We start from the raw sequence: 26,070 nt of genomic DNA on the forward strand, positions 1-26,070 counted from the left end.
AATGCAAAAATCTATATATTTTCTTTGTTATTAACTGAAAATACTTTTATTTACTGATTCAAAGAAACACTCTCATAAAAAAAATAAAATAAAATAATAATAACAACTATCATGTAGCTTTGGAACTAACCAACAGACACTACACAAATACTTTTGGTTGATGGTTCTGAACTTCCAGCTAAATATGTTCATAATTCTGTCTCTGGTACAAAATTAATGTGAGCATGCAGTCAAAGATATGAATACAAGTCCTGTAGAAAATATATAGCCTGATGATGTTTCCCAAAGAACAGTAGGTGTAATCTCGGGGTAAGCGACAGGTCTTTAAGGGATGTGAAGCTTTTTTTTTTAAATTTGGTTGCGTTTATATTTTTCTTGCTATATTTTCCCAAATAAGTGCATGTCGATTCTATAATTTTTCAAGAACTAAACAATCTAAAGGAAGTTTCTAACAAAATGCATCTTTTGGCATGCATTGACAGACCTCTGTTAGCAGCACATTTCATTGTAAAATTTCATTCCAAACATATGGTTCAAACTGTTTTCGTTAAAAGTCTAAATTTAAGTCATAAGTTTTAATGGATGAACAGGCTATATGTGCACAGATAATACAATACTACTCTTACTTCTTTAGCAATCAAGTCATTGGTTATCAACACTGGTTAAAAATATCCAGTTTGTAATTTTTCTTTCCACTATATGTATATTGGATTTGTATAACTAAAAATGTATTTAACAAATAAAAATTGTTTCAACATGTCTAATTTATCATAATGCAAATGTTAAAAAATATTTTTATAATTATGTTTGAATAAAAAAGTGTTATAACTTCTCCCAAATTGCCTTTGTCTATGTGTGCGTGTGTGTGTGTGTGGGGGGGGTATGCCACTGTTATTAAAATTTTAAAAGGGTTATACAAGTACTGAAAGTTTGGGAAACAATGCCTAATGGAAAATGTAGAGAATCAACTGGAGCTTTTAACCTGTTGTCCAATCTTTATCTTCCTGTTATGCATTCCATTAGTAAATATCCACTTGGATGCTGAACAAACGAGGATAAACTGACAAAGGACTTATCATCGAACATTATTCCATATTAGCTTTCAGCTGGTATGACATATGCTCTACAGTGTCATCAGATGCTGACAAGGGCATCACTTAGTTATACCCCCCCCCCAATTTATAGTGAGAAATAAAACTGAAGATAAGAGGAATTACAGAAATACAACATGCATATACAACAAACAGTAATGGACAATTCTAAAATTGGCATCTCGGTGGCTAATGCAAGATAACTAAAATAGTCAATAATTTCCTAACTAAAAAAAAAAGTGTGTGTGTGTGTGTGTGTGTGTGTATATGTCTGATTGCCATTCTATAATCCTGTACCGAAGATGCCAATGACCCTTAGGCAAATATTCTAGAATAACTACGACAAGAATGCATAATCTTAATTAAATCTTCATTGCAAACACTCTCAGTGGACACGATCATCCACTTAGTTGTGGGCATAATTTTGCCATCACACCCAAAAAAGTACCATTTTTGACTAGCATAAAATGTGGTATCTATGAAGTCAGGATTGGCAGACCATGCTCTGGATACTCCTTCACATAGGATCAGGTGGAGAAAAACGTGTTTATTACATAGAAGTCATTACAGGTCTGAGAGGCTATTCTTAGAATTAGCATCAGCTATGAAGCACTCTCCTAACCACCTCAACAAGTATGGCTGCATTAATTTACCAAAGAACTGGGAGGCTATTATTTTAAGACCTAATAGCCAGACTTCTCTGAATTTACTTTGTAGTTATCTGACCCATAGAGGGCAACACGTAAGGACATTAGGTGTCAGCTACAATTTAAGTTATTTCTACAATTACTTGGCTTAGCGTTGTGTGCCTGTCACAGTTATCACTGTGTTCCAAAGATGCTGAGTAGAAAACCAGCAAAATATTATTATTATTACATGACACCAGGGAGTCCAAAGACTCATCAAGGGAGGGCACCTACTCTCCATCTCCACCATCTACAGGGAACCTCATCATTTACACCAACACATTCTACTGCCCACCCCCACCACTAGTATTTTCACAGACAACCACAAACAACCATGCCCATGGCGAGATTCGAACCCACAGCCTTTTGGCTGGAGAGAAGATATGCTAACCACTCAACCAACCAGGCTGGTGTGTTTAATATTAGCGAGTTTAATAAATGTATTTTTTTTCCTCTTGGTGTTATACTGTTAAGCTTTATTATAGATAGTTGAGTTCTGTGGAAAGGGCTGCATCATTAGAACAAATAGCCCTAGCTCTATCTCTATGGGTAATTATTTTTATAATTCCATATTTTACTGGGTTGGATGATGATGTAATTATTTATGTAGATATCTTTGTGTGTGTGTTGGCTTTTGATAAATGAAAAAGGATTGTGAATCATCTGAAAGGTGGATGACTAATGTATCAAGAAAAGGCAGACAGTTCTGAAGTTAATTTTGGGGTATCAACTGTTATAATTAGTTACAAAAGAATCTTAAGTATCGTGCCCGTGTAGCCAAATGGCAAACACATCATTAACGAAATGTAATGACACTACACTACAGACTTGAAAGGAGCTGTAGTAAATACTTTGTTCTCAAAGTGTTCCATGAAAATGTCATTTAAAGGGGAGAGAGAGGAACCATTACAGTACCATTAACCTGTTTGTAGATTTTTCCTTGCCTAGTAGAGTAACCTGCATACATAGTTTAATCCTTTATCCAAGTGTGAGCAAACAAAGTTTGCACCTGAAAATATCTTCAGGACTGTAGCAAGGTGGTACAACTGTTGGCAACTCGGAGCAAAGGTGGACCAAGCTTTCATCACTCCTTGTCTCAGTATCTTCCACCATGCAAAGCACATGCCCTTGCAGACATATATAATGCCATGCATTGAGGGAAGGGCCACTACCCAGACCGGTTTTGACCTTTATTGAGGTCTCGTCACTGGTCACCAGTCTGGGTAGTGGCCCTTCCCTCAATGCATAGCATTATACATGTCCGCAAGGACATGTGCTTTACATGGTGGGAGATACTGAGACAAGGAGTGATGAGATCTTGATCCACCTTTGCTCCAAGTTGTCAACAGTTGCACCACCTTGCTACAGTCCTGAAGATATTTTCAGGAGCAAACTTTGTTTGCTCACACTTGGATAAATGATTAAACTAAATTTATTATAGTCTAACCAATTGCAAAATAAACTTCCAGCATACATAGTAAATTTGAATAATTCAAAGATATCAGAGTGTCTGTTAGTGGTACACTAGTAAATAAGGACGTGATATCAAAACTAATCATCATGTCTGAATTTTTAGGGATGTGATTTGTTACTGGTGATTTGAAATTGACAGAATTGTTTTTATAAAAGCAGGCATTACCAGTGGGGGGGGGGATGGTAAATGACTGAGCTAACTGTTGAGCAAGTTTATAAAAGTTGAACTGTCTATAGGCATAGGGAAATATATATTAGATTTATGGATTTTCTTCTTCTTCTCTTCCGTCTAAGACGGGTTGAGTCTTCTCTTGTGCAGGATCTTCCAGATCTTCCAGTTATAGATTTTAGGTACCCCATAAATATGGGGCAGTTTAACATGAACAGGTTTTAATTTGTTAATGATTTCTGTGGGCCAAGAAGTGACTTTTTTTTTTCCCCCAATAATTTAGGAATTTCTTTTTTCTTTTGAGACATAGTGTGGTCTCAATCTATGATTTGGTAAGTAGAAATGTCATCTAGGAGATACTGCATTTTTTTGTTGTTGTAATCTTGATTCATAATAACAACATAAATATCCTTATCAGAATAGTAATCAAAACATTTTTATTCCTATATAACTTTTTAAAAGCCACTATTTCTTTCTGTGGTATATTATTTTTAGGTGGTTTAGATTTGGTTAGGATGCTTGCTATATTTAAATGAACATCACTGATTATTGAAGGTGGAAGAGTGTAGATGTACCTTATTTTACATTCATCACAATTTCTAGTTTTGGAACTTGCTTGGGTGAAACAGCAAAATTATCACCTTGACTAAGAGTGTTCATAGCTTCGGTAACCACCTGTGATGATAAATTTATAACCACACAATCCCGGCAAAGTTGCTTTAGAGTGTAGTATGGTGGCATTGTTGGAGGATTAACTTTTTGTTTGGGTTGTAATACTATTAAAATAAATTATGAATAACATCCAACACTAAGCCTGTCAACTAGATTATTTGTCTTAAAGTGAAAATCTGATACGACAACTCATATTTTTGTCTGAATTTCGGTTGTTTTTCCCAAAGCTTCACTTCCACAATTTTTCTTAGAAGTTTCTCAAGCATAATTGCACAAATCTTACCAGGAACACTCAGCAGGGAAATACCTCTGTAATTCTCACATTCAGTTTTATTTTCCCTTTTATAGATGAGTACTATGAGACCGCTACTAAATCTAGTGAACCCTTTTGTAGTCACTAGAAAAATTTTATACCTCCATATTCAAGCATTTTAGGTCAAATATCTACTCCAGCATTTTGGCTTTTTTTTCCTCTGGTACTGAAATGTTTTCCTGACTGCATTCCTCTTGAATATTTTCTATTACAAATCTATTATTTCTTTAAGAGTAATTAATCCAAACATCTAGAATATTTTTATCTTCAGTTTTTATGTCAGATTCATCATTGCTAATTCCTTTTAAAGTACTCTTCCCCCACCTCCATTTCTAAGCTTTTCCAATAGCTTCCAGAATGATTTTTACCATCTTCTTGATATTTATCTTCTTACTAAAGTATTCCCAATAATTTTGTTAGCTACTTTTACACATTGTTTTGCTTTCTTTGCTTACTTTTTATCTATATTCTATGAGGGAACCTACCGAATTACTTAGCAACAACTTTTGATATTTCATTTCCAGGACTGCCTCTTTAATGTATTGAGTCCATTATGAAGTTATATAATTTTTTTCATTTTGCACACATCACCACCATATACATTCCTGGCTGAATCAATCAATGTTTTCTTCAGAATCTTCCACCAAGTCTCTAAGGTTTGGTTCTTAATAGTTTCCAAATTATATCTTTTTTGTCCAAACAGAATTTGGATGTCTGTGTCTAAAGTTCACCTCTGGAAAAAAACTTACTGTGATACTTTTTTAAAACTTTTGTTAATATTTTTCTTTTTAATATGAAATTGGTTTTTAATGTGGTAGTGATCACTTCCTATTCAAATCTCCTGTATATCCTGAAGCAGCACGAACATATTGCTTTAAAAATAATATAGTAAATGAGACTTTTTTATGTTTTGAGTCCATTATGGAGTTATATAATTCTCTACCATGTGTATTTCTGCAGGTCTTTATGTTAAAATATCATATATCAGTAATGACTGGTCCATGTCCTGAACTGATATCCAAATTAGACTTACCTGTTAGCTAAGCACATATCTTCAAATTCTCCTAAAATATTTCTATATATCTTATTCATTTATTACTCTGCAACGACCAACTTTTCTTTTTATTATTATTAACACCAGACTTTTGTGGGATTAAGACTCACTGTGGGCAGTATACACACAGAAAGCAAATCAAACCATGCTTTAATTTGCTTTCTATATTTCAGCTATTCAGCAGAGTAGGTGTTTGGATTGAGAGAGCAAAAAAAGTAATATCATGGAAAATAAGAACAGAAATCCTGAGTTTTTTTCTGATTAATACTGTTGTAATACCAATGGGGGGGGGGAAGCGGTTGATCTGTAGAAAGTAAATGTGGACAAAGTTATGGCCTGAGATATATTTAGCAAGAGTATATTTAGAGAGAAATCTGGTTAAGAAAATGTAGAGGGTGTTAAAAGAGAACAATGAGGATTATCTGGTAATTTGGTTGGCAGGTGAACAATTTGTGGTGGATCATTAGTAAATAATTCAGTTTATCTTCCAGCTTGATCTGTGAAACGTGTGGACAGACTTATGTGTTCGTCGAACATGTTGTTTATTTTTTAACGGTATATATTAGAACACAGAAACTAAGTAAATAATTAATTTATGAATTTATTGCTGTTATTTCGCTGGTGTTATAACCAGCATCTTCAGAGCACAAAAACACAGTCTGTCACAATATGTAAGACTATAACAACATGGTGTAATCAACGGACTAGTTAAACAAAATTGTAGCAGCAACACAAAGACTAGAGTCCTAAAAAAAAAAACTAGTTTTTTCTTAAGATGACTGTTTCCCAGATCTTAGGCAAGTTAATACAGCCATATTTGTTGAGATTTGGAGTGTGTTTCAGGGCTTCTGTCGCCTCTAAGAACAATCTCTCTGACTTGTAAGAGCTTCTGTGTAGTACTTTTGTGTTTTTCCAGTTGATCCTGCGTGCAGGGGTATTGAGAGCATGGTCTGCTAGGCCCGACTTGCCATAGTGATAATTCCAGACGTATCTTTTGTGTTCGCTGATGCGGATGTTCACGGTTCTTCCTGTTTGACCATAGTAGGCTTGATTACACGAGCAGGGTACTTGGCAGACTCCTGGATGTGATAAAGGGGGAATACTGTCCTTGGGTGAGCAGATAAGGGTTGCTAATTTGCTACATGGTCTGAATGTAGTGCGTAGTTTATGTTTATTAAGAATTCTTGAAATCTTATCGGATGTGCCTTTAATGTATGGGATGGCGACTGTTTTGTTGTAGTTCTCTGTGATGGATGGTGGGAGGGGAGCATTTAGTATTTTGTTTATCTTATGTGGATTATAGCCATTGGCCAAGAATGTGTGGTGTAAGTGAGCCAGTTCAGCAGCAAGAGCATTGTCATTGGAACAGATTGCTCTCGCTCTATGGGTTAGCATTTTTAAAATGCCATATTGTTGAGAAGGATGATGGTGTGATTGTTTGTGTAAGTATCTCCTGTATGTGTGGGTTTTCTAAAAACTGAAAATGATAAGGAACCATCTGGAAGACGTGTCATAAGTGTATCCAGGAAGGGCAGACAGTTATTAGCTTCCAGTTCCATTGTAAAGTGGATTTTTGGATGTTGGCTATTTAAATGAGCTAAGAATGTTTCCAATGTCTCTGGGCCATGTGGCCAAATAGCAAGCACATCGTCAACATAGCGTAGCCAAAGTGTTGGTTTGAGAGAGTGGCTGTATTGATTGCTAGTTTTTCCAGGTGTTCCATGTAAAAGTTGGCTAGAGGGGGGGGGGGGAAGGGGGGAGCCCATGGCTGTCTCATCTATTTGTTTGTATATTTTCCCTTTCCATGTGAAATATCCTGCATGTATTGTGAATTTGAATAGTTCAAATATATCAGATGGGAAGTGTGACTTCAGTAGATTGAGGGTTTCTATTAGTGGTACATTTGTGAATAGTGAGGTGATATCAAAGCTTACTATTAAGTCTGAGCTTTTTATGGTAAGGTGTTGTAAGATGCTTTTTAGGTGGGCTGAATTTTTGACAGAGGAGGGAGAATTGTTTGTGAGTGTGGCTAGTGGCTTTGCTAAATGTTTCACCAGTTTGTATGTGGGACTATTTATACTGTCCACAATTGGGCATAAGGGTGTATCTTGTTTGTGAATTTTTGGTGCTCCATAGATCCTAGGTGTTTTAACATGGAAGGGCTTGAGTTTGTAAACTGTGTCTTTGGGCCAGGAAGTGACTTTTTTCAATAATTTTCGTGCCTTATTCTTTTGTGTGTTGGTGGGATTGCGATCTATAATTTTGTATGCTGACTGATCTTGTAACAGTGTGTGCATTTTGTTTTCATATGCTGTTGTGTCCATCACCACGGTAGCATTTCCTTTGTCTGCTTTTGTTATGATAATCTGGCTGTTGTTCTGTAGCTCTTTTATAGCAATGATTTCCTTATGTGGAATATTATTTTTGGGAGACTTGGACTTGATTAGGATGTTGGCCACATCTAAATGTATGTTGTTGGCTATTGTTGGAGGCAGGTCGTATATTCCTCGTTCGATGGATGCCATTATTTCAGCTTTTAGAACTTGTTTGGGAGTCACGGCAAAATTGTGCCCTTGACTTAAAGCACTAGTGGCTTCTTTGCTTAAGGTGAGCGACGATAAATTCACGATGACGAGGTCTTGTTGTAATTGCAGTCATTGTATAGTGTTGTGTTGTTGGAGATTTTCAAACCTATTTTGGTGTTGGTTTTTGACTCTGTTGAATTCTTTTTTAGCCGTTGCGTCTGTGATGTTATCTAGAATCTCCCAAAGTTCTGTATTCAGAATATTATAAATTGATTCACGTAGTGTGTTGATGGTTGAATTTGATTTTGCTAATTCCAGGCGAGTGGCGTTAATCTGTTCACGTAATAGCGCTACACTCGCTCATTTATAAATGCATTGGGCTTTAGCCGAGTGGAACTTGTTTTTGATTTTAAAACAGTTCAGTATTAAATTGGTGTCTTGGCACCTCTTTAAGAAGGCTAACCTGTTCAGTTGCCATGCCAATTTTAACTTCCACTTACCATATTGCCATGTCTTACGTACGATATCGTCTCCGTGAAGAATCCTGAAACGTGTAGACAGACTTATGTGTTCGTCGAACATGTTGTTTATTTTACTAAACGCTCCTAAGAAACCCCTCCCACCATCCATCACAGAGAACTACAACAAAACAGTCACCATCCCATACATTAAAGGCACATCCAATAAGATTTCAAGAATTCTTAATAAACATAAACTACGCACTACATTCAGACCATGTAGCAAATTAGCAACCCTTATCCGCTCACCCAAGGACAGCATTCCCCCTTTATCACATCCAGGAGTCTACCAAGTACCCTGCTCATGTAATCAAGCCTACTATGGTCAAACAGGAAGAACTGTGAACATCCACATCAGCAAACACAAAAGATACGTCCGGAATTATCACTATGGCAAGTCGGGCCTAGCAGACCATGCTCTCAATACCCCTGTACACAAGATCAACTGGAAAAACACAAAAGTACTACACAGAAGCTCTTACAAGTCGGAGAGATTGTTCTTAGAGGTGACAGAAGCCCTGAAACACACTCCAAATCTCAACATATATGGCTGTATTAACTTGCCTAAGATCTGGGAGACAGTCATCTTAAGAAAAAACTAGTTTTTTTTTTTAGGACTCTAGTCTTTGTGTTGCTGCTACAATTTTGTTCAACTAGTCCGTTGATTACACCATGTTGTTATAGTCTCGCGTATTATGACAAACTGAGTTTTAGTGCTCTGAAGATACTGGTTATAACACCAGCGAAATATCAGCAATAAGTTAATAAATTAATTATTTACTTAGTTTCTGTGTTCTAATATATACCGTTAAAAAATAAACAACTTGATCTGTGAAATTATGCACACTGAAATCTCTAACAAAGATGACTTCACTGAATAATCAGATGCAGAAAATACTCTCACAGATAAATAATCAAAGGCGTCAGCAAAATGATTGGGAATGGGAACACAATAAAGTCATGCAGAGAAATCTTGACTCACAGCAGACCATTTACAGAGAGGAATCAAAGTTCATTAATCTCTGACATTCCATGTCAGATCAGCTTGTTCTTATAGGGAGAATTATGTAGAATGTATTTGGGAGAATTGAGGCAGACTGTACTTGTAGCAGATGACAGTTGAGGTTCAATAAAGAATAACAAACTGATGCCTGCAAGTGATGACATTCAAATATCTGGGATCTTAACGTGTTTAAGTTAAGATCCTAGATATTGGTGTGGATGTGGAAGTATTTTTTTAAGTAAGCTTTTGTTGTTCAGAACAGCAATGATACTATGGTACCTTTTGTCAGAACTTTTTTTTTGGTAATTTGTTATGCAAGCAACTTTGCTATAGTGAGATTTAATATGAACAGCAGTGGAGAGGACAAAAACATATAGAAAAAGATCCAGAGGAAAAGAGAGGTGCAGAGAAGCATATAGTATTAAAATTAATCTCACTAGTCTAAAATTAATATGAAATTTTGAGGATACTATTTAAGGAAGGTTCCTGCTAATGTTTATAATAAAAAAGAAACATAAATTAATAATTTCTGCATTTTTCCTAATCTAAGTACTGACATAAAATGATATGGAGATAAAGAACATTTCCAATGTATTAAATAGAAGTGTCAATACTTTATACAGCTACACTCACCTCTTTCATCATGTTCAGAGGCGTCACATAATCCATCTCTTAATCCACTTAATGTTTCTGAAAAATGCAAAATTATAAACTCAAAATTAGTAAATGAACTTATTTTGGCTCAGGTATGATAATTTTTGTACAGACTGGACAAATTCCTAAAGGATTCTGATTCTACAAATCAGTGCAGAAGACACAAAAATGGCAAGCAAACATGGTTTTCAATTTCTACAAGAAACCATCTTTTGGATAGTGAAAGGCAGGCTGAAAAAAAAATACAATAAAAAACCTGACTGATTTAGCCAGAGAAGCATGTGGGTGAAGTTGTTTGCAAAGATAGAAAAATGTAAACTTTCATGGTGAGCATAAGAAATTGAAGAGGAAGCTATGGAAAAGAAGTGAGCATATTAAGAGTTTTTCTTAGAAAGTAACTTAGCAAATGTCTGAGAGAATACATAGAAAATTGTTAAACAAAGAGTATGTGAATACGTTTTTCTACATTTACCTCACCAACATGGTTGGCTGAGTGGTTAAAGTATGCGCTCTCCTCAACGAAGACTGTGAGACTGTGGGTTCAAATACCACTGTAGGCATGGATGTTTGTGACTATCTTTAGGTGGGAGATGAATTTCAATGCCTGGTGTGAGACTATCCCCAACTTATTGGAAGTCTGAAATAGCTTGAAAAGGTCCACAGTTGGTCTCTAGAATTACAGACTGTAAAAAAAAAAAAAAAAAAAAAAAAAAAAAAAAAAAAAAAAATTAAAGTGTACTGTAAAAGAATAAAAGATGATAAAGGTAACATAAAAACTAAAAATATTGTGGAGGTCTGAAGTAATTACTTTGAAAGACTGTTAAATGAAACACAAGCAGTGAAAGAACAGTGGTAGAAGATATTCAAGAAGAATGCAATCAGTACTTGATTTCTGAGTTATACAGTAAGTTATCTATTACAATTAGTATTGGAGATAAAACATCATCTAATCCTTATACGTGTTGGACAAGGAGATTTCTTATCATCATCATTTATGTTTAATATTTTTATTGATGGCTTCTTTCATTTATGATGCCATATATGTGTGAATAAATGGGAATGTGAGTGTAAGAGAGACAATGTTATATAACTGTGTTAATGAGGCAAATGGGCTTTGTCATGGAAATGTTGACGAGGAGAGAACGATTTCGGGTTTGTGTTCGTACAGTTCGGATCCATCAAACGTGTGCAAAGATGTTTGCATGTGTAAGGCATTAGAGAATAGAGATCTGCAAGTTGTCCAACTGTGTCAGGCAGACTGCAGACAAGACAATACAAAGGAACAAACAGGTAGATTATTATGTCTGTACACGAATGCTAGGAGTATCAGAAATAAAAGGATAGAGTTTGTTGCCTTAGTCAATATGTTGCGATCTCAGATTGTAGGTATTAGTGAGACCTGGCTATCAGAATCAGACCTACCAACCGGTATCGAATGTCAAGGGTACAGTATTTTTAGGAAGGATAGAGAGGAGAGGATGGAGTGTGCTGCTAATGATATTGGATGACTTGAATCCATTTAGAGTTGAGACCTATGATTGTAGTACTACTAACAATATGTCATGTGGCACTGAGTTTGAAGCCATCAGGTGTGAGGTGGAATCTAACAAGATCAATTACGTAGTGGGATGTTGTTAGAGACCTGGTGGATCGGTTGCTAGTAATGAAGAAATGCATCACCAAATAGAAAAGATGAGCATGAAAAGAGTAATCATAATGGGAGACTTTAATTATCCAAATATTGATTGGGTAGCAGTAGAATCTCACGAGAAGAATGAAAATGCATATATTGAGCTGTTGCGGGACAACTTCCTCAAGTAGCATGTGACAAAAGGAACTCGAGAGCAAAGAGTATTAGATTTGATTATATAGTGTCAGAGAGTGTTTCAGTTAAAGATGTAACTATTCTGCCTCCATCTGGTGACAGTGATCACGTGGTACTCATTTGGGAAGTGACTAAGTTTATGAATGTTCCATTCAGAAAAGGTTACATGCTGAACTACAAAAGCAGGAAATTATAACCGAGGAGTATACTGAGTTCAGTGGAAGGGGATCGGTTGATGGATAGAAAGAATATCGACAGTGCTTGGGAAGCATTTAAACAATATTAAATGATGCGATATCAGAATGTGTCCCAAGAGTTCGAAGAATAAATAGAGTATGAATCAAATGGATGTGTAATCTTATTAAGCAAGAGATTCGTAAAAAAAGGACGATGTGGAATTCCGTTTGCATAAGGATGACATCCATTATGAATGTTATAAGCAGCAGGCTAGAAATAGTCACAACTATGGAAAGCAAAGTCTGAGTATGAAAAGAAACTGGCTCTGCATGCTAAAAAAATCCACAAGAATTCTATCGATGTGCTGCAAGTAAAAGAAAGAATGAATATGAAAGAATAACTCTTATAAATCCTGATGGCATGAGGGTTACAGATGCAGAAGAGGTTGTTCAGTTAATGAGTGCCCACTTTGTTAAAAGCTATCAACCTGGTGAATGCAACATTGAGCTCACTGTTACCTCTTCACCTGATGAAGAAACGCAGGTGTGTGTGTGTGTGTGAGGCCAAAGTTTTAGAGTTGTTGCACATATTGAATAAGAATTCTGCAATAGAAACTGATGAAATATCAGCACTTGTGCTAAAAGAGTGTTCAGCTGAACTGGCCATTCCTTTGACCAGGCTGTTTAATATAAGTCTCAGAACAGGGAAGATTCCACATCCACAAGATTCCATATATTCCTTCCATTCCACAGGAATGGAAGGAATGTATGGTAATTCCATTGCACAAGGTGCTGCAAAGACTGTATTCAATTATCGACCAATTAGTATCTCAGGGTTGGTGGTGAAGATTTTGGAAAAATTAGTTAGGGCCTGCATTCAGAAATCGGTTGACAGTGAATCTCTACTTTGCAATGAACAACATGGGTTTACTAAGGGAAGGTCATGTTTTAGCAACTTGCTCACATTCTATAACAATGTTACCATTGAACTAGACAAGAGGAATAAATACACAATGATACTTTTGGATTTTGCTAAGGCTTTTGACAGAATACAGCATAGTAGACTGTTGCATAAATTGGAGAAAATCGGTTTGGGTTATACAATATTAGCATGGATAAGAGGATGGCTGACTGACAAATATCAAAAAGTAGTATGCAGGGGATCTGAGTCTGCAAGGTTTAAGGTAACAAGTGGTGTACCACTGATCCTTGGTCCACTGTTATTCAATCTGTACATTACTGATATTGGGAAGGATTTGACAAGCGACATACAGCTATTTGCCGATGACGTGCAGTACTTGCAGAATGATTTGAATAGGCTGGAATTGTGGGCATGGGAAAATGGATGTCAGTTCAATGTCAGTAAATTATTATTATTATTATTATTATTTGACACCTCCAGGGAGTCCAAAGACTCATCGAGGGAATGTAAAGTCATTCACTTCGGCATGATTAGATATCCAATGTCGAATTATATTGGTGGGATTAGGCTATAAGAAACTGACGAGGCTAGGAATCTTGGAGTGTTAATAGATAGGAAGTTGAAGTTTAGGGGCCATTTGGCAAAGATTGCAAATACAACTGAAAAGATAACTGCAATGAAATGAACATTTACATGTAAAGATAAGGATGTTATTTTGCCTCTTTACAAGGCCCTGATAAGACCTCACTTGGACTATTGTGCACAGGTCTGGTCTCCTGGTTTCTGTTGTGATTCTGATATATTGGAGAGAGTACAAAGGACACCTCCAGGGAGTCCTTTGTACTCTCTCCAACTCTCTCGTTAAAAATGATATCAGTATTGTGGAATACTGATTATGAAGGCAGATTGAGAATTTGTAAACTGCAGATACTAGTAAACAGGAGAAAGAAGGGTGATACGACTGAGACTTACAAACTTCTGAAAGGGTCATACAGGATTTCAATTGATGGAATTTTTCAATTTATGGAGGGCGGGGAAAGAACGAGAGGTCATCGTTGGAAGCTGAGAATGAAGGCCGCCAAGAAGGGTGTGAGGGCTAGATTTTTCTATCAGAGGGTGGTGAGTGATTGGAATGGATTGCCTTTGGATGTTGTGAGTGCAAGCAGTGTCGAGGGAGGTTTGCAGATGATTTGATACTTGTTGTTGAAACAAAGATGGGCCTTCAGGAGTTGTTAGACTATGCTGCTCAGTATTTTACTCCCAGAAATCTTGCTATTAATGAAGACAAGACTTTTACCATCACCCTAATTCCATCAGGTCATGACAGGAAAATGAAAGTTCAGGATTACCTATTTAATGTTTCCAACCACCCTCTTAAACCTAACGGTATTTTTGGATGAGTAATGGTGCTTAAGATTAATATTTTTAACTGCTGGACGATAATCTTGGTTGAGTCAACGTTCAGTAATTCTGGGTATGTTTCATAAAGCTCCATTGAAACCTCAGCACTGAAGTGTGTTATTAAATCAATTTGAGTTACCTAAATTATTCCAATATCAGGAAAATCAACTTTGACTCCCTGAATAGACAAGATAAATAAGTCCATCAAGCAGTTTAAATCTTGGCTTAGAAAGACTACCATATGATGTTCTGCTTGCTTATCTTTATACAGCTGTTAAATCTGGTAGATTAGGAATTCCTGCATTGAGATGGATAGCCCCTCATTTAAAATATCTAAGGTTAAATAAACTCCAGCATTCATCTTCATCTATTACCACAGATGCCTTTAGTACTTCTTTGATTCAATGAGAATTGACTAAAACACTATGTTGGATTTATGATAATGGAATGCATATTGTTTTGAACTCTCTTGAAAGGAAGAGATGGGAAAAGACTTCTTATCTCGCAGTCTATGGGAAGCCCTGCAGTGGCTTGGAGAGTGATCTGTCGTAACATCTTTGGATGCATGAAGGAAAAGAATGTTATCTGGATGGGAGAATATAGATCTGGTCAAAGTTAGGATAAATGCTCTTCCTACTGTTAAGTTCTCAATTAAACTAAAAGTAGTTAACTTGTAATTTCTTCAGAACTTAACAGGCACTTTTAAAACTTTGCACATACTGATATGTCAAGCAGGTTAAATTTTATGTAAAGGTGCCAGGCAATTTAGTAATTTTAGAATTCTGTTATTTATTCCTTAATATTATAATGCATTTTGTTGTAATTAAGTCCACTGCCTGAGCTTTGCTAAAAATAACATGAGTGTTTGTGCACTTAAGTGAGTGTCTAATGGGTCAAAGATCGATTGCCAGAGGCAATGCACCTGCGCCAGAGTACGCATTGACCGTGAAGGGAGGGCACACGACTTTGGTATATGATATAGTAATCACTTTGGTGGTGGCTAGGGGAGAATGTGGTGCTTGTGAAAGGAGTTGTGCTTTGAAGTGAGCAAGGAAGGAAAAGGATATGATGTGGTACAGAAGTGTAGGGGCGCGTAATTTAAAAAGGCAATGCAGCGCTGGACCAGGGCTTTTTCTCTCGTTTCGTCAGATCTCCAGCCAGAGTCCCTTGCCGGTCAGTCGTCTGCTCTTGTGGGAGCCATTCTCTCCATGCCCCGATGTTCATCCTGGTTTCTTGGGCAAAGCATCGAGCCACAAGCGAGGAAAGAATGCCGAGCAGACCTTGAGAATCTGCCGATAGAAACCTCGTTCAGCGGAGCTGAGGTCTGGTATACAGCACAGACAGTCGAGCTTTGCTTAAACCTGATAACCAGTAAAAGGCAAGCACGTGTCTTCAGTGTCCAAGATTCATCAAGCTCGAGTCTCACAAGAAGGAAAATACAGGTCGAACGGAACCAGAAATAAATCTGAAAGTGAAGCTGAATCGAGATGTGTATGATTTTCCAGCAGATCCCAATTGGGTGGTAATGTAGAAACCTTTTCTTTGTTCAATGAAAGTGTGCAGAAAGAGTAATTGTAACCTTAATAGAACGTTTAAGACTAGAATGTTGTGAATTCGCGTAAAGGACTCTAGAAACCTAGTTTATAGAGACAGACAAAATTCCAAGACATCAATGCAGAAATTAGAGCATGACCTGTACGTCTGTGAAGTGCATATCCTTAGTAGAATTGTATCATATATCTTAGCATTACCTTTGTTTGAGAATTATGTGGATTTAATACCTATGCTTGTTTGAAATAGAAGTTAGAGAAATTGAGTGTATATATTTTAACTGATATTGGCATTGAAATTAATGCATGATAGAATTAAACTTAATAGTGTTGAGACATTAGCCTTTGTTTCACCTTTGTTCGAGTGCCATGTGGAACTGTTACCTAAGCTTGTTAAAGGATTAGAGAGATTGAATGATTATGATTTAACTGAAATTGATTTAGAAGTGAATCTATGTATGAATTATTCATGATTTGTAAATTGTTTAGTGCATAATTAAATATTTTCTTTTGATTTAACAATTGCCTTGCCTGAAATCATTTTCTACTGCACTCCCCCCCCCCATTAAAATCGAACCACTGTGGGAGGTATTTTGGAAGGGAGGTCACAAATGTGGACTAAAATAGTGATAAATTTGAGATTTGAGTTAAATTTTATGAGATTCAGGAATAAGGATACAGTTCTGAGCTCGGTACTGGTTCTTTGGTTCTTCACTGGTTGAAAATCTAGAACTTAGGGTGGTGCAGCTAAATAGAAATTTTCCCTGAGTTTGAAGTAAGAGCCAGCATTAGCTCAGAAACAAAGGAATTGCCATTGTCTAGTGGGAATCTCTTTGCTTTCAACCCACGAACCATATCCTTATAATAAAATGCGGCCCCAAGTTAAGAGAAAAAGGTAGAATATAATAGAAGTGAGATAAGGGAAGAAAGAGACGTATTTTAACCATAAAAAGGACAATACAAAAATGCCAAAATGGCAACACCAGTTGGATCATCGACTACAAACAAGTTAAATTAGTTCAAAAATCAAGTCACGCCACTACTAGCCACCATGGAGACCAGCATGCAGGCACTGCATAGGAAATGTGCAAGACCCTTGCAATCAAATATATGCCTCACAGAACCTTGCATATCAATTTCACCAACATCCATGGCCTAAACTCGAACCTTAATAGTGTCCATTACCACCTTCAGTCTACCAAACCCCCACCTAATCTTTATGGCAGAATCTCAAATCTCACCTCCCCCAGCACTGTTCATCTCAACCTTCCAAACTGCACACTCTAACTCCTTTCAATCCAAGGGTGGCGACTGCACATAAATTCATTCTGACATACCATGCCAGAAAGCATCCAACCTAGAATAGCCCAACTTTAACCTTCTTTGGTTGAAAATTTCCCTTTCCCACTCAGTCAAATTCATTTGTTGTCTCTATCGCTCTCCTACGCAACCAACAATTCTGAGCACTTTAATTTCTCTTCCTTAAAAACTGATTTTTGCCAGTCCCACTTTCCCAACAGCAAAATCATCCTCCTAAGAGATTTTAATGTCCATAACACTAATTGGCTTTCCTCCTACAATTGTATAGATCTTACAGGCAGAGAGCAGAGATGCTGAAACTTCTATGCCTCATTCGCATTCTCATATGCACTGAACTTATCACCAAAGGAATCCTCACTGGTGGAAACATACATTCCCCGCACTACTCTGAACTGCCATTCCATAACTAAACTCTGGTTCTCCAAAAGATGCGCCAAGGCTGTACAAATGAAAAACCAAACATACTATAACTGGCTCAAATCAAGAACTCTGTCCTCCTTTAGAGCTTATACTGAAGCCCAAAACAGATGAAAAAAAAAACAATCAATGCTTCTAAAACAGAGTTCGAAAGAGCAAAAAGCGGGAAATTAGCAGCCTGTCCAAATGGCAGCCTAGCCTTTTGGTCTCTCGCCAAAGAGAAATTGACCGTAACTTCTGCCCAACAATATTCCCACCCCTATCATACCCAGATGGCTCTATTGCATCATCACCTACAGAAAAAGCTAATCTTCTGGCTTCACAGTTTGCTTCCAATGCATGCATAACTGACAATTGTAAATTCCCCTCAACCATTCCAGATGCCCAACATACAATGCCTCCTATATCCTTTTGCCAGAAAGAGATCAGAAAAATACTGTCCAAAGACACATACATATACACAAAAAGTCTCCTGGCTTTGATGGCATTTCTCCAATTGTACTGAAAGTTTGTGAACCAGAAACTGACTCCTATCCCATGTTGCCTGTACTTTCTTACTGCACTGGTATCTATCCCACAGCTTGGAAATTGGACTATATTCAACCCATTCCCAAGAAGGGCGACAAGTCACTGCCATCCAACTACTGCACTATCTCGCTCACCTCAGTCTTGTCTAAAGTAATGGAAAAAATCATCAATTCCCAATTCCTACACTACTTTGACGGCACCCACTTAATAAACGACTGCCATTATGGATTCTGTCACTGCTGATTAAGAGGTTGCCCTTAATATCTCCAAAGCTTTTGATTAGGTCTGGCACAAAGGCTTACTAAGCAAACTACCATCATTTGGTTTGTCTCAGGACTCCTGTAGTTGGATTGCCAGCTTTCTCTCATATATATATATATATATATATATATATATATATATATATATATATATATATATATATATATCAGTGACCTACTTCAGCTGATCTCTAACCCAATCCACAGTTTTGCAGATGACAGCACATTGCACTCCTTTCTTTCATTTGATAAACTTTACTCTACACAACTCACCTCAAATTACAGAACATCAACCACCATTGCCCTCACTTTTGATCTCCAAGCCATCCTCCAATGGAGGGGTTCAGATAACCTCATCAATTTCGATGTTAATAAAACTCAGTTCTGTCTTATTTCTCATAAAAAAGAACCCTTTTTTCCCAGTATTATTTTTGACTATACCAAAATTTCCAGACAATTTGAGATTTCTCTTCTAGTAAGAACCCTGACATCAAGCCTCTCCTGGCACAAACAACACATCATAACCATTGCATCCTCAGCTTCAAAAAAACTAAGATTTCTCTTTCACTCAAAACATTACTTCACCCCTGAATAGCAGTTAAGGTTAACAGCTGTTAACGTTGTACAAATCACAAATCCACCCAGCTATTGAATATTGCTCTCACATATGGGGGTAGGGGCCCTCCCTAAAAGCTCTCTCAAAATGCTTGACTCAATACAAAGGAGAGCAATTACATTTATTAATGACCCATCTCTTACCAATTCACCCTTCCCCGCTTTTGCACAGATGTTTAGTTTCCACAATATGTATATTCTACAAATATTTCCATGGGAAATGTTCATCCGAAATAGCATCAGTAATTCCTCAACTTAGTATTAAGCTCGTTGGAACACATGCAGCTGCTGATCAAGATCCCTTCACAATGCTCCTTGAAACCAACAGAAAAAGTTTCTTTTCCTCTTCCTTCATCCCTGCAACTGCTGCACTGTGGAACAGTCTTACCCACTACCCATATATGGTACTAATGTACAATAGGTTGATCAACCAACCTCTCGTGTATGGCCCAACATAAAAAAAAAATAATAAAAAAAATAAAAAGTTGGTTTACTAAAATAAAGAGCCAAAAGGCTTCAGTTCAGCAATGCAAAATTATATAAGTAAAGTGGATATTAGATCCAGCATTATTTCAAAGCTGAATGCAGAAACTATGAAAGTTTCGTAAAAATAGGTTGACCAGCTTAAGGGAATACACTCACTGGCATTCACAAGTTTCCTTAGTGCAGACTACTTAGAAAACATAGGCAGCGTCTATATATTTGCTTTTTATTAGTCCATTTTGATAAGGTTTTTACATTCGGCTTTGCAATAATGCTGGATCTAATATCCAGTTTGCTTATGGAATTTTACATCACCAAACTGAAGCCTTTTGGCTCTTTATTTTAGTAAATACTTTTACACGCTGACTGAGAGTTCACTTACGAAAAACACACCTCTCTGACATTTCAAGTTCCTCAGTACTGAATGAGATTTTTTTCTCTCTTAAGGTTTCTGCATGGTCTCTGAGGAGAACCAACCAGTTTAAAGCAGTTGTTAGGGCAGTGAAACCTTATCTACTACTTCTTCTTCTGCAGCTTGTCCCACTTAAGTAGGGTCGCTGTTTGTAATGAGTCTCCTCCACAACCTCCTGTTTTGGGCTATAGCCACATCCAAGTTCTTCATCCTCAAGTCCTCCTCCACCATCTCCCTCCATCTCTTCTTTGGCCACCTACGCTTCCTCCTCCTCCTCCTTTGCACATCCATCTGCATGACCTTTCTTTCCACATACTCTTCCTCCCTCCTCATCACATGACAAAACCATCTCAACCTTGCCTCCTGTATTTTTGCTCCTAAGTTCGTAACTTTCACCGTTCTCCTTACATAGTCATTTCTCAGACGATCCTTTCTGGTCACACTGCACATCTACCTAAGCATTCTCATCTCCGCTACGCCCATCCTGCTGATGTTATTTTTTCTCAGGGTCACAGTTTCCATAGCATATGTCACAGCTGGTCTCACTACTGTCCTGTAGATTTTGCCTTTAAGATTGATTGGCACCCCCTTATCGCATAGCACTCCAGCCATCTCTCTCCAGTTCCTCCATCCTACTTGTATCCTGCATCCCACTTCTCAGCTTCACCATCCTCTTTCATTGTTGAACCTAAGCATCTAAAGTCACTGACTTTCCTAACGACATTTCCTTCCAGCTCCAGATCTGTCTCCTGGTTGTTATCCACTTTGCAACACATACCCTGTCTTACTTTTACTCAGTCCCATACCTCTCTTCCAGTACCTTCCTCCAACTTTCCAGTTTAGCTTCTACTTCTCTTGATTCTGCACACAGCACGATGTCATCTGCCTACAACATACTGCGAAGTCCAAAATCCTCTCTCCTTCCTGGTTCATCATTCCCACTCTATGGCCATCATGCACCCTTTCACAGTCCCTATTCTGTCTCCCTGTGTCCGTTCAAGTCTCCTCCGACAATCACATCTCCTTTTCTTCCAGTTCCCTCGTTTCTTCATCTAGCATGTTCCAGAATTCATCTTTCTCTTCTGCTGTACAGCCAACTTGTGGGACATATACAGGGTGTTCGGGATAAATTTGACAGTTTCGTAAGGAAAAAGAAAATCTTCTTTGTATCTATTAAATTTAATGAATTGACAAAAAAACATTACAGGCAGAGTTAATTACAATACTATCAACAAGATTTACTCAAAATAACCACCATTAGCATCGATCACAGCTTCAATTCTGCTTCGGAACCTCGAACAAGCTGATGCTACAGTCTCCCTGGGAAGGGCCGCAAAAACTGTTTTAATTTTATCCATTAACTGGGCTTTTGTATTACTGGAAGTGCGATTGGTGTCTTTTTCAACTGCGCCCCATACAAAATAATCCATGGGGTTAAGGTCTGGGGAGTTTGGAGGCCAAACATTTGGACTGGTGAAGTCGTAGAAATTTTCAGACAACCATTTTTGACTTTTCCCAGAGGTGTGGCAAGGGGCCGAATCCTGCTGCCATACATACGGCCTACCATTGGCTACCCTTGTTATCCAGGGCTTGACTACAGTTAGCAACTCCACGAACAAAGCCCGAATTCCAATGCCAGGGTTCTTCAACACCTGTTCCTGCAGATTTGCGAGGAATTCTGCTGTACGAACGCAATCAGATCGTCTGCTAGGGATCTTTCTTCTTGCTACATCCTCGTAGTCACCATTGCAAGTCTCTAGTTCATGCCTGATTGTTTTTACTGTATTCAGGGAGCATTGGGCAGCAGTCGTAATATCCTTATTTTGATGGCGGGCACGAATCATCATGATACAAGTTATTCTCTTCCATGATTCAGGTGGGTTCCAGCTATCCATCCTTTCTGACATCTTGTATGTGAATGAAGAAGGGTCCAAACTTTTAAATGAAGAGAAGTGTGTGTTAATACATGTAACTTACGGAAAAATATAATTAATTATATATATGTCAAATTTATCCCGAACACCCTGTATATATAAGATGACCAGTTGCTCTTCTCCAAGACCCAGTTTCATTCGCATGATCCTGTCGTTCCTCCTACCCACTTCCAGTACTTCATCCCTCATTCTGCCACACACCATAATTCTGACACCATTTCTTCCTTCTTTATTCGCTCCAGAGTAGACCAATTTATATCCATCTCATAGTTCCTTTGCCTTTTCCCCCTTCATCTTGTCTCCTGCACGCATAAAATGTCCAACTTCCTCTTCCTCATCAAGTCTGCCACCTCTCCTCCCCTTCCAGTCATGTTGGAAGCATGACTGGAAGGGGAGGAGAGGTGGCAGACACTTCCAACAGTGAAACCTTATCAAAATGGACTAATAGAAAGCAAATATATAGAGGCTTGGGCAGCACCTATGTTCTCTAAGTAGTCTGCACTAAGGCAACTCGTGAATGCTGGTAAGTGTATTCCCATAAGCTCTCTGGTCATCCTATTAAGAAACTTTCATAGTTTCTACATTCGGATTTGAAATAATGCTGGATTCAATATCCACTTTGCTCATATAAGAGTCTTCCTTTGAATCAAACTTGCTTTAAAGAAAGTGAGTTTGTGTGAAGGAACCCAAGAAGTGAGTGAGCGTGAGAATGACTAAGTGAGGAATCTAGTCACTCAAGTAAAAATATTGAATAGGGTAGTCAATTCAGAAAGTAAAGGTGGGTGGGGAACTAAACGGATACTGCAGTTTCTATATACTAATGCCAGAATTATCAGAAACAAGAGGGAGGAGTTTCTGGTATTGGTTAGTGCAACCTTGCCAAATGTTATAGGCATTAGTGAGACTTGGCCTAACAGCAAATGATATAGCTACAGGGATTGAATGTGAAGGGTTTAGTATTTTCAGGGAAGATAGAGAAGGTAAGATGGGGGAGGGGGGAGAGTATTGCTGATGATAGCAAATGAATTGCAACCAAAAAGAATAGGAGAGGAGGGATGGTGGCTGTTCATGAAGAAATCTGGTGTGAGATTAAGGCCAGTAAGCCAAATATACAGTTAGTTGTTGCTATAGGCCAGGTAGTTCCACGGATGTTCTGAAAGACATGCATTGCTAAATTAGTACAGGTCAAGTGATTATTACTGGGGGACTTCAATTATGGAGATACAGACTGGAAGGAAGAAAGATTATATGGCAGGAAAGAAATAGAATGTATACACCTGCCGAGAGATAATTATTTAAGGCAGCATGTGATGAAGGACAGCAATAAGACCTCCAAGTGGAGATGGAATCCCAGCAGAGTTAATTAAGGCCACAAGGGATGGGGGAGTGTTTCATAGATTGATCACAAGGATATGGGAGACAGGATCATGGCCTAGAGACTGGAAGAAGTCAGTTTTCATACCACTACATAAGAAGGGGGATATGAAGGCTTGCAAGAACTATAGAACTATTAGTTTAATATCTCATGCAAGCAAATAGGATTGAGGCCAAAGTTGAAGCAGAGATGCCCAAGGAGCTAGCAGGCTTTAGGAAAGGTAAGGACACCAGAGATCAGATCCTCTGCCTTAGACAGATCATAGAAAAATATAAAGAATTCAGACTCCCTCAGGTAATGTTTTTCTTAGATAAACATGTGAAATTGTGGGAAGTAATGGAAAGAATGTGGAAGAACCCAGGGCAGAGCTGACTACTACCGGGTGCGTCCCCAGGTGGCGGATCGGGGAACAGCCTTAAGATATGGAGGTTAGCTGCGATATAAGCAGAGCAATCTGGCGAATAAGCAGCCATGGACCAACAGCGACTGAGCTATCAGGGCGTGGGGGAGCAGAAGTGGCAACTTTGTCTCACTTAAAACCTCACAAAGCCCAATGACAACTCGGTGACATGGTGAGTAGTGCCGCCATTAAATAAGTACCTGCTGGGGTCACTGCCCCTGACATTGGGAAGCAGCACTGTCAGTACTGACACAAGGTTGAAGCCAAATGATGACGGAAAAGCTTGTGATCAGAGATTTGCAGATAGCAATATGATTATATTGTGTACGTCTGTAATACTGCGGAGCAGAAAGCAAACGGAGAAACTACTGCTCTACCTTATCTCCAGAACAACCACCATGGCGAGCAAACCCTTACAATTGGCCCCAAGTTCCCGGCATCCCTTAAATGGGACAGGGGTGCGAAGAATCTCCGGGCTCAAAATGGTGTCCACTTTTAAAATTGCAACTTGGAATGTCAGAACTCTGTATGAAGCTGGCAAATTAAGAAATGCCACAAGAGAAATGAAGAGGCTCGGCATCCGGATTTTGGGAATTTGCAAGACAAGATGGCCAGGATCTGGAAAGTGTCAACAAGATAATATGACAATGTATTACTCTGGGAATGATGAGAACAAACATCGACATGGTGTAGCTGTAATAGTAGATGAAGAAATCAATAAATCAGTAATAAATTGGATTCCATTTTCTGAAAGGATAATGCTGTTACAACTTAAGGGAAACCCCGTTAACATAAATATCATCCAAGCTTATGCACCCACAGCTGACAAAAGTGAAGAAGATGTTGAAGAGTTTTATGAACACCTAAAAGAGATCAAAAACCTAACAAAGAAACATGATATAAACATAGTGATGGGTGACTTCAATGCAAAAGTGGGAAGAGGGGGTGATGGAGAAATTGTTGGCGAACATGGCTTAGGCACCAGAAATGACAGAGGAGATCGCCTAGTCCAATTCTGTCAGGAAGAAGATCTAACAATAGCAAATACCTGGTTTAAACTTCCACCCAGAAGACTGTACACTTGGAAATCGCCTCAAGATAACCAACATAATATTGTCAGAAATCAAATTGATTATATACTAATAAATAAAAGATTCCATAGTAGTATAAAGAGTGCAAAGACTTATCCTGGAGCAGATATCTCATCAGACCACAATCCCATAGTTGCAGAAGTATGTCTTAGATTAAAATCAGCTAAAAAATCACAAAAGAAGAAAAAGAAAATTGATGTAGAAAAACTGAAAGACCCGAACATAAATAAAAGTGCCAAGACACAGCTTAACCTGTGATTACAACAGATTAACATAGAAGAAAATAAAAGTGTGGAATCTCTTTGGAATAGCTTAAAGAATGCCATCGTAACAACAAGTATTGAAGAAGTAGGTTATGTGAATAATATAAAACGACACAAATGGATGACAGATGAGATTCTTTCTCTTGTTGATACAAGAAGAATGTATAAAAACAAAGACCTAGCCAGGTATACAGAAACACATAACATCATCAAGAAAAAAATAAAAGAAGCCAAGGAAAATTGGATGAAAAATTTATGTACTGAAATTGAACTGCTTCAGAAGAAACATGATAATTTCAATCTGTATAAGAAAATCAACGAAATTTCCGGAAAACTGAGGAAAAAGCAAATAGTGTCTCTAACAGACGAAAATGGAAAAATAGTTCTAGAAGAAGAGAATAAAGCACAGATTTGGATAAAATATGTAACAGAACTTTTCAATGATACTAGACAGAAGCCTATAAATATAAAAGATAACATTCAAGGACCAGCAATCATGAAATGCAAAATAGAGAATGCTATACGAACAAGTAAAACAGGAAAAGCCAGTGGACCAGATGGTGTGCAAACAGAATTTTTAAAATTAATAGAACCAGATAACATCAAACTTCTTGAAAAACTATTTAATAAAATACATGAAAGTGATGAATTTCCATCAGATTGGCTCAAATCTACATTTATCACTATCCCAAAGAAACACAAAGCGAATTCCTGTGGTGACTTCAGACTTATTAGTCTAATGAGCCAAACATTAAAAATATTTTTGAAAGTAATTCAGAATCGCATTTATAGAAAAAGTGAAGAAACTCTAAGTGAAACACAATTCGGCTTTCGGAATGGTTTTGGTACTAGAGAGGCCCTTTTCTGTACCCAAATATTGATACAAAAAAGCATAGAAAAACAAAAATCTGTCTTTATGTGTTTCATAGATTTTGAAAAA

At 37.7% G+C, this 26,070-nt stretch overlaps 1 protein-coding gene across 2 annotated transcripts in view; it reads right to left on the reverse strand.

Moving 5' to 3' along the window:
- LOC150108663 (nuclear factor 1 A-type-like) overlaps positions 1 to 26,070 on the reverse strand; it is a 299,832-nt gene that overhangs the window by 168,939 nt on the left and 104,823 nt on the right. For both annotated transcript variants that reach the window (XM_090416139.1, XM_090416138.1), the window contains exon 6: positions 10,138 to 10,194. In XM_090416139.1, coding sequence (XP_090272265.1) covers positions 10,138 to 10,194 — 57 coding nt within the window. The remainder of the gene's footprint in view (positions 1 to 10,137; positions 10,195 to 26,070) is intronic.

Source organism: Typopeltis vanoorti, chromosome 3 (assembly GCF_054136105.1).
Source record: "Typopeltis vanoorti isolate ZY-2024b chromosome 3, IOZ_Tvanoo_1.0, whole genome shotgun sequence".
In the NCBI taxonomy this organism is placed as follows: domain Eukaryota; kingdom Metazoa; phylum Arthropoda; class Arachnida; order Uropygi; family Thelyphonidae; genus Typopeltis; species Typopeltis vanoorti.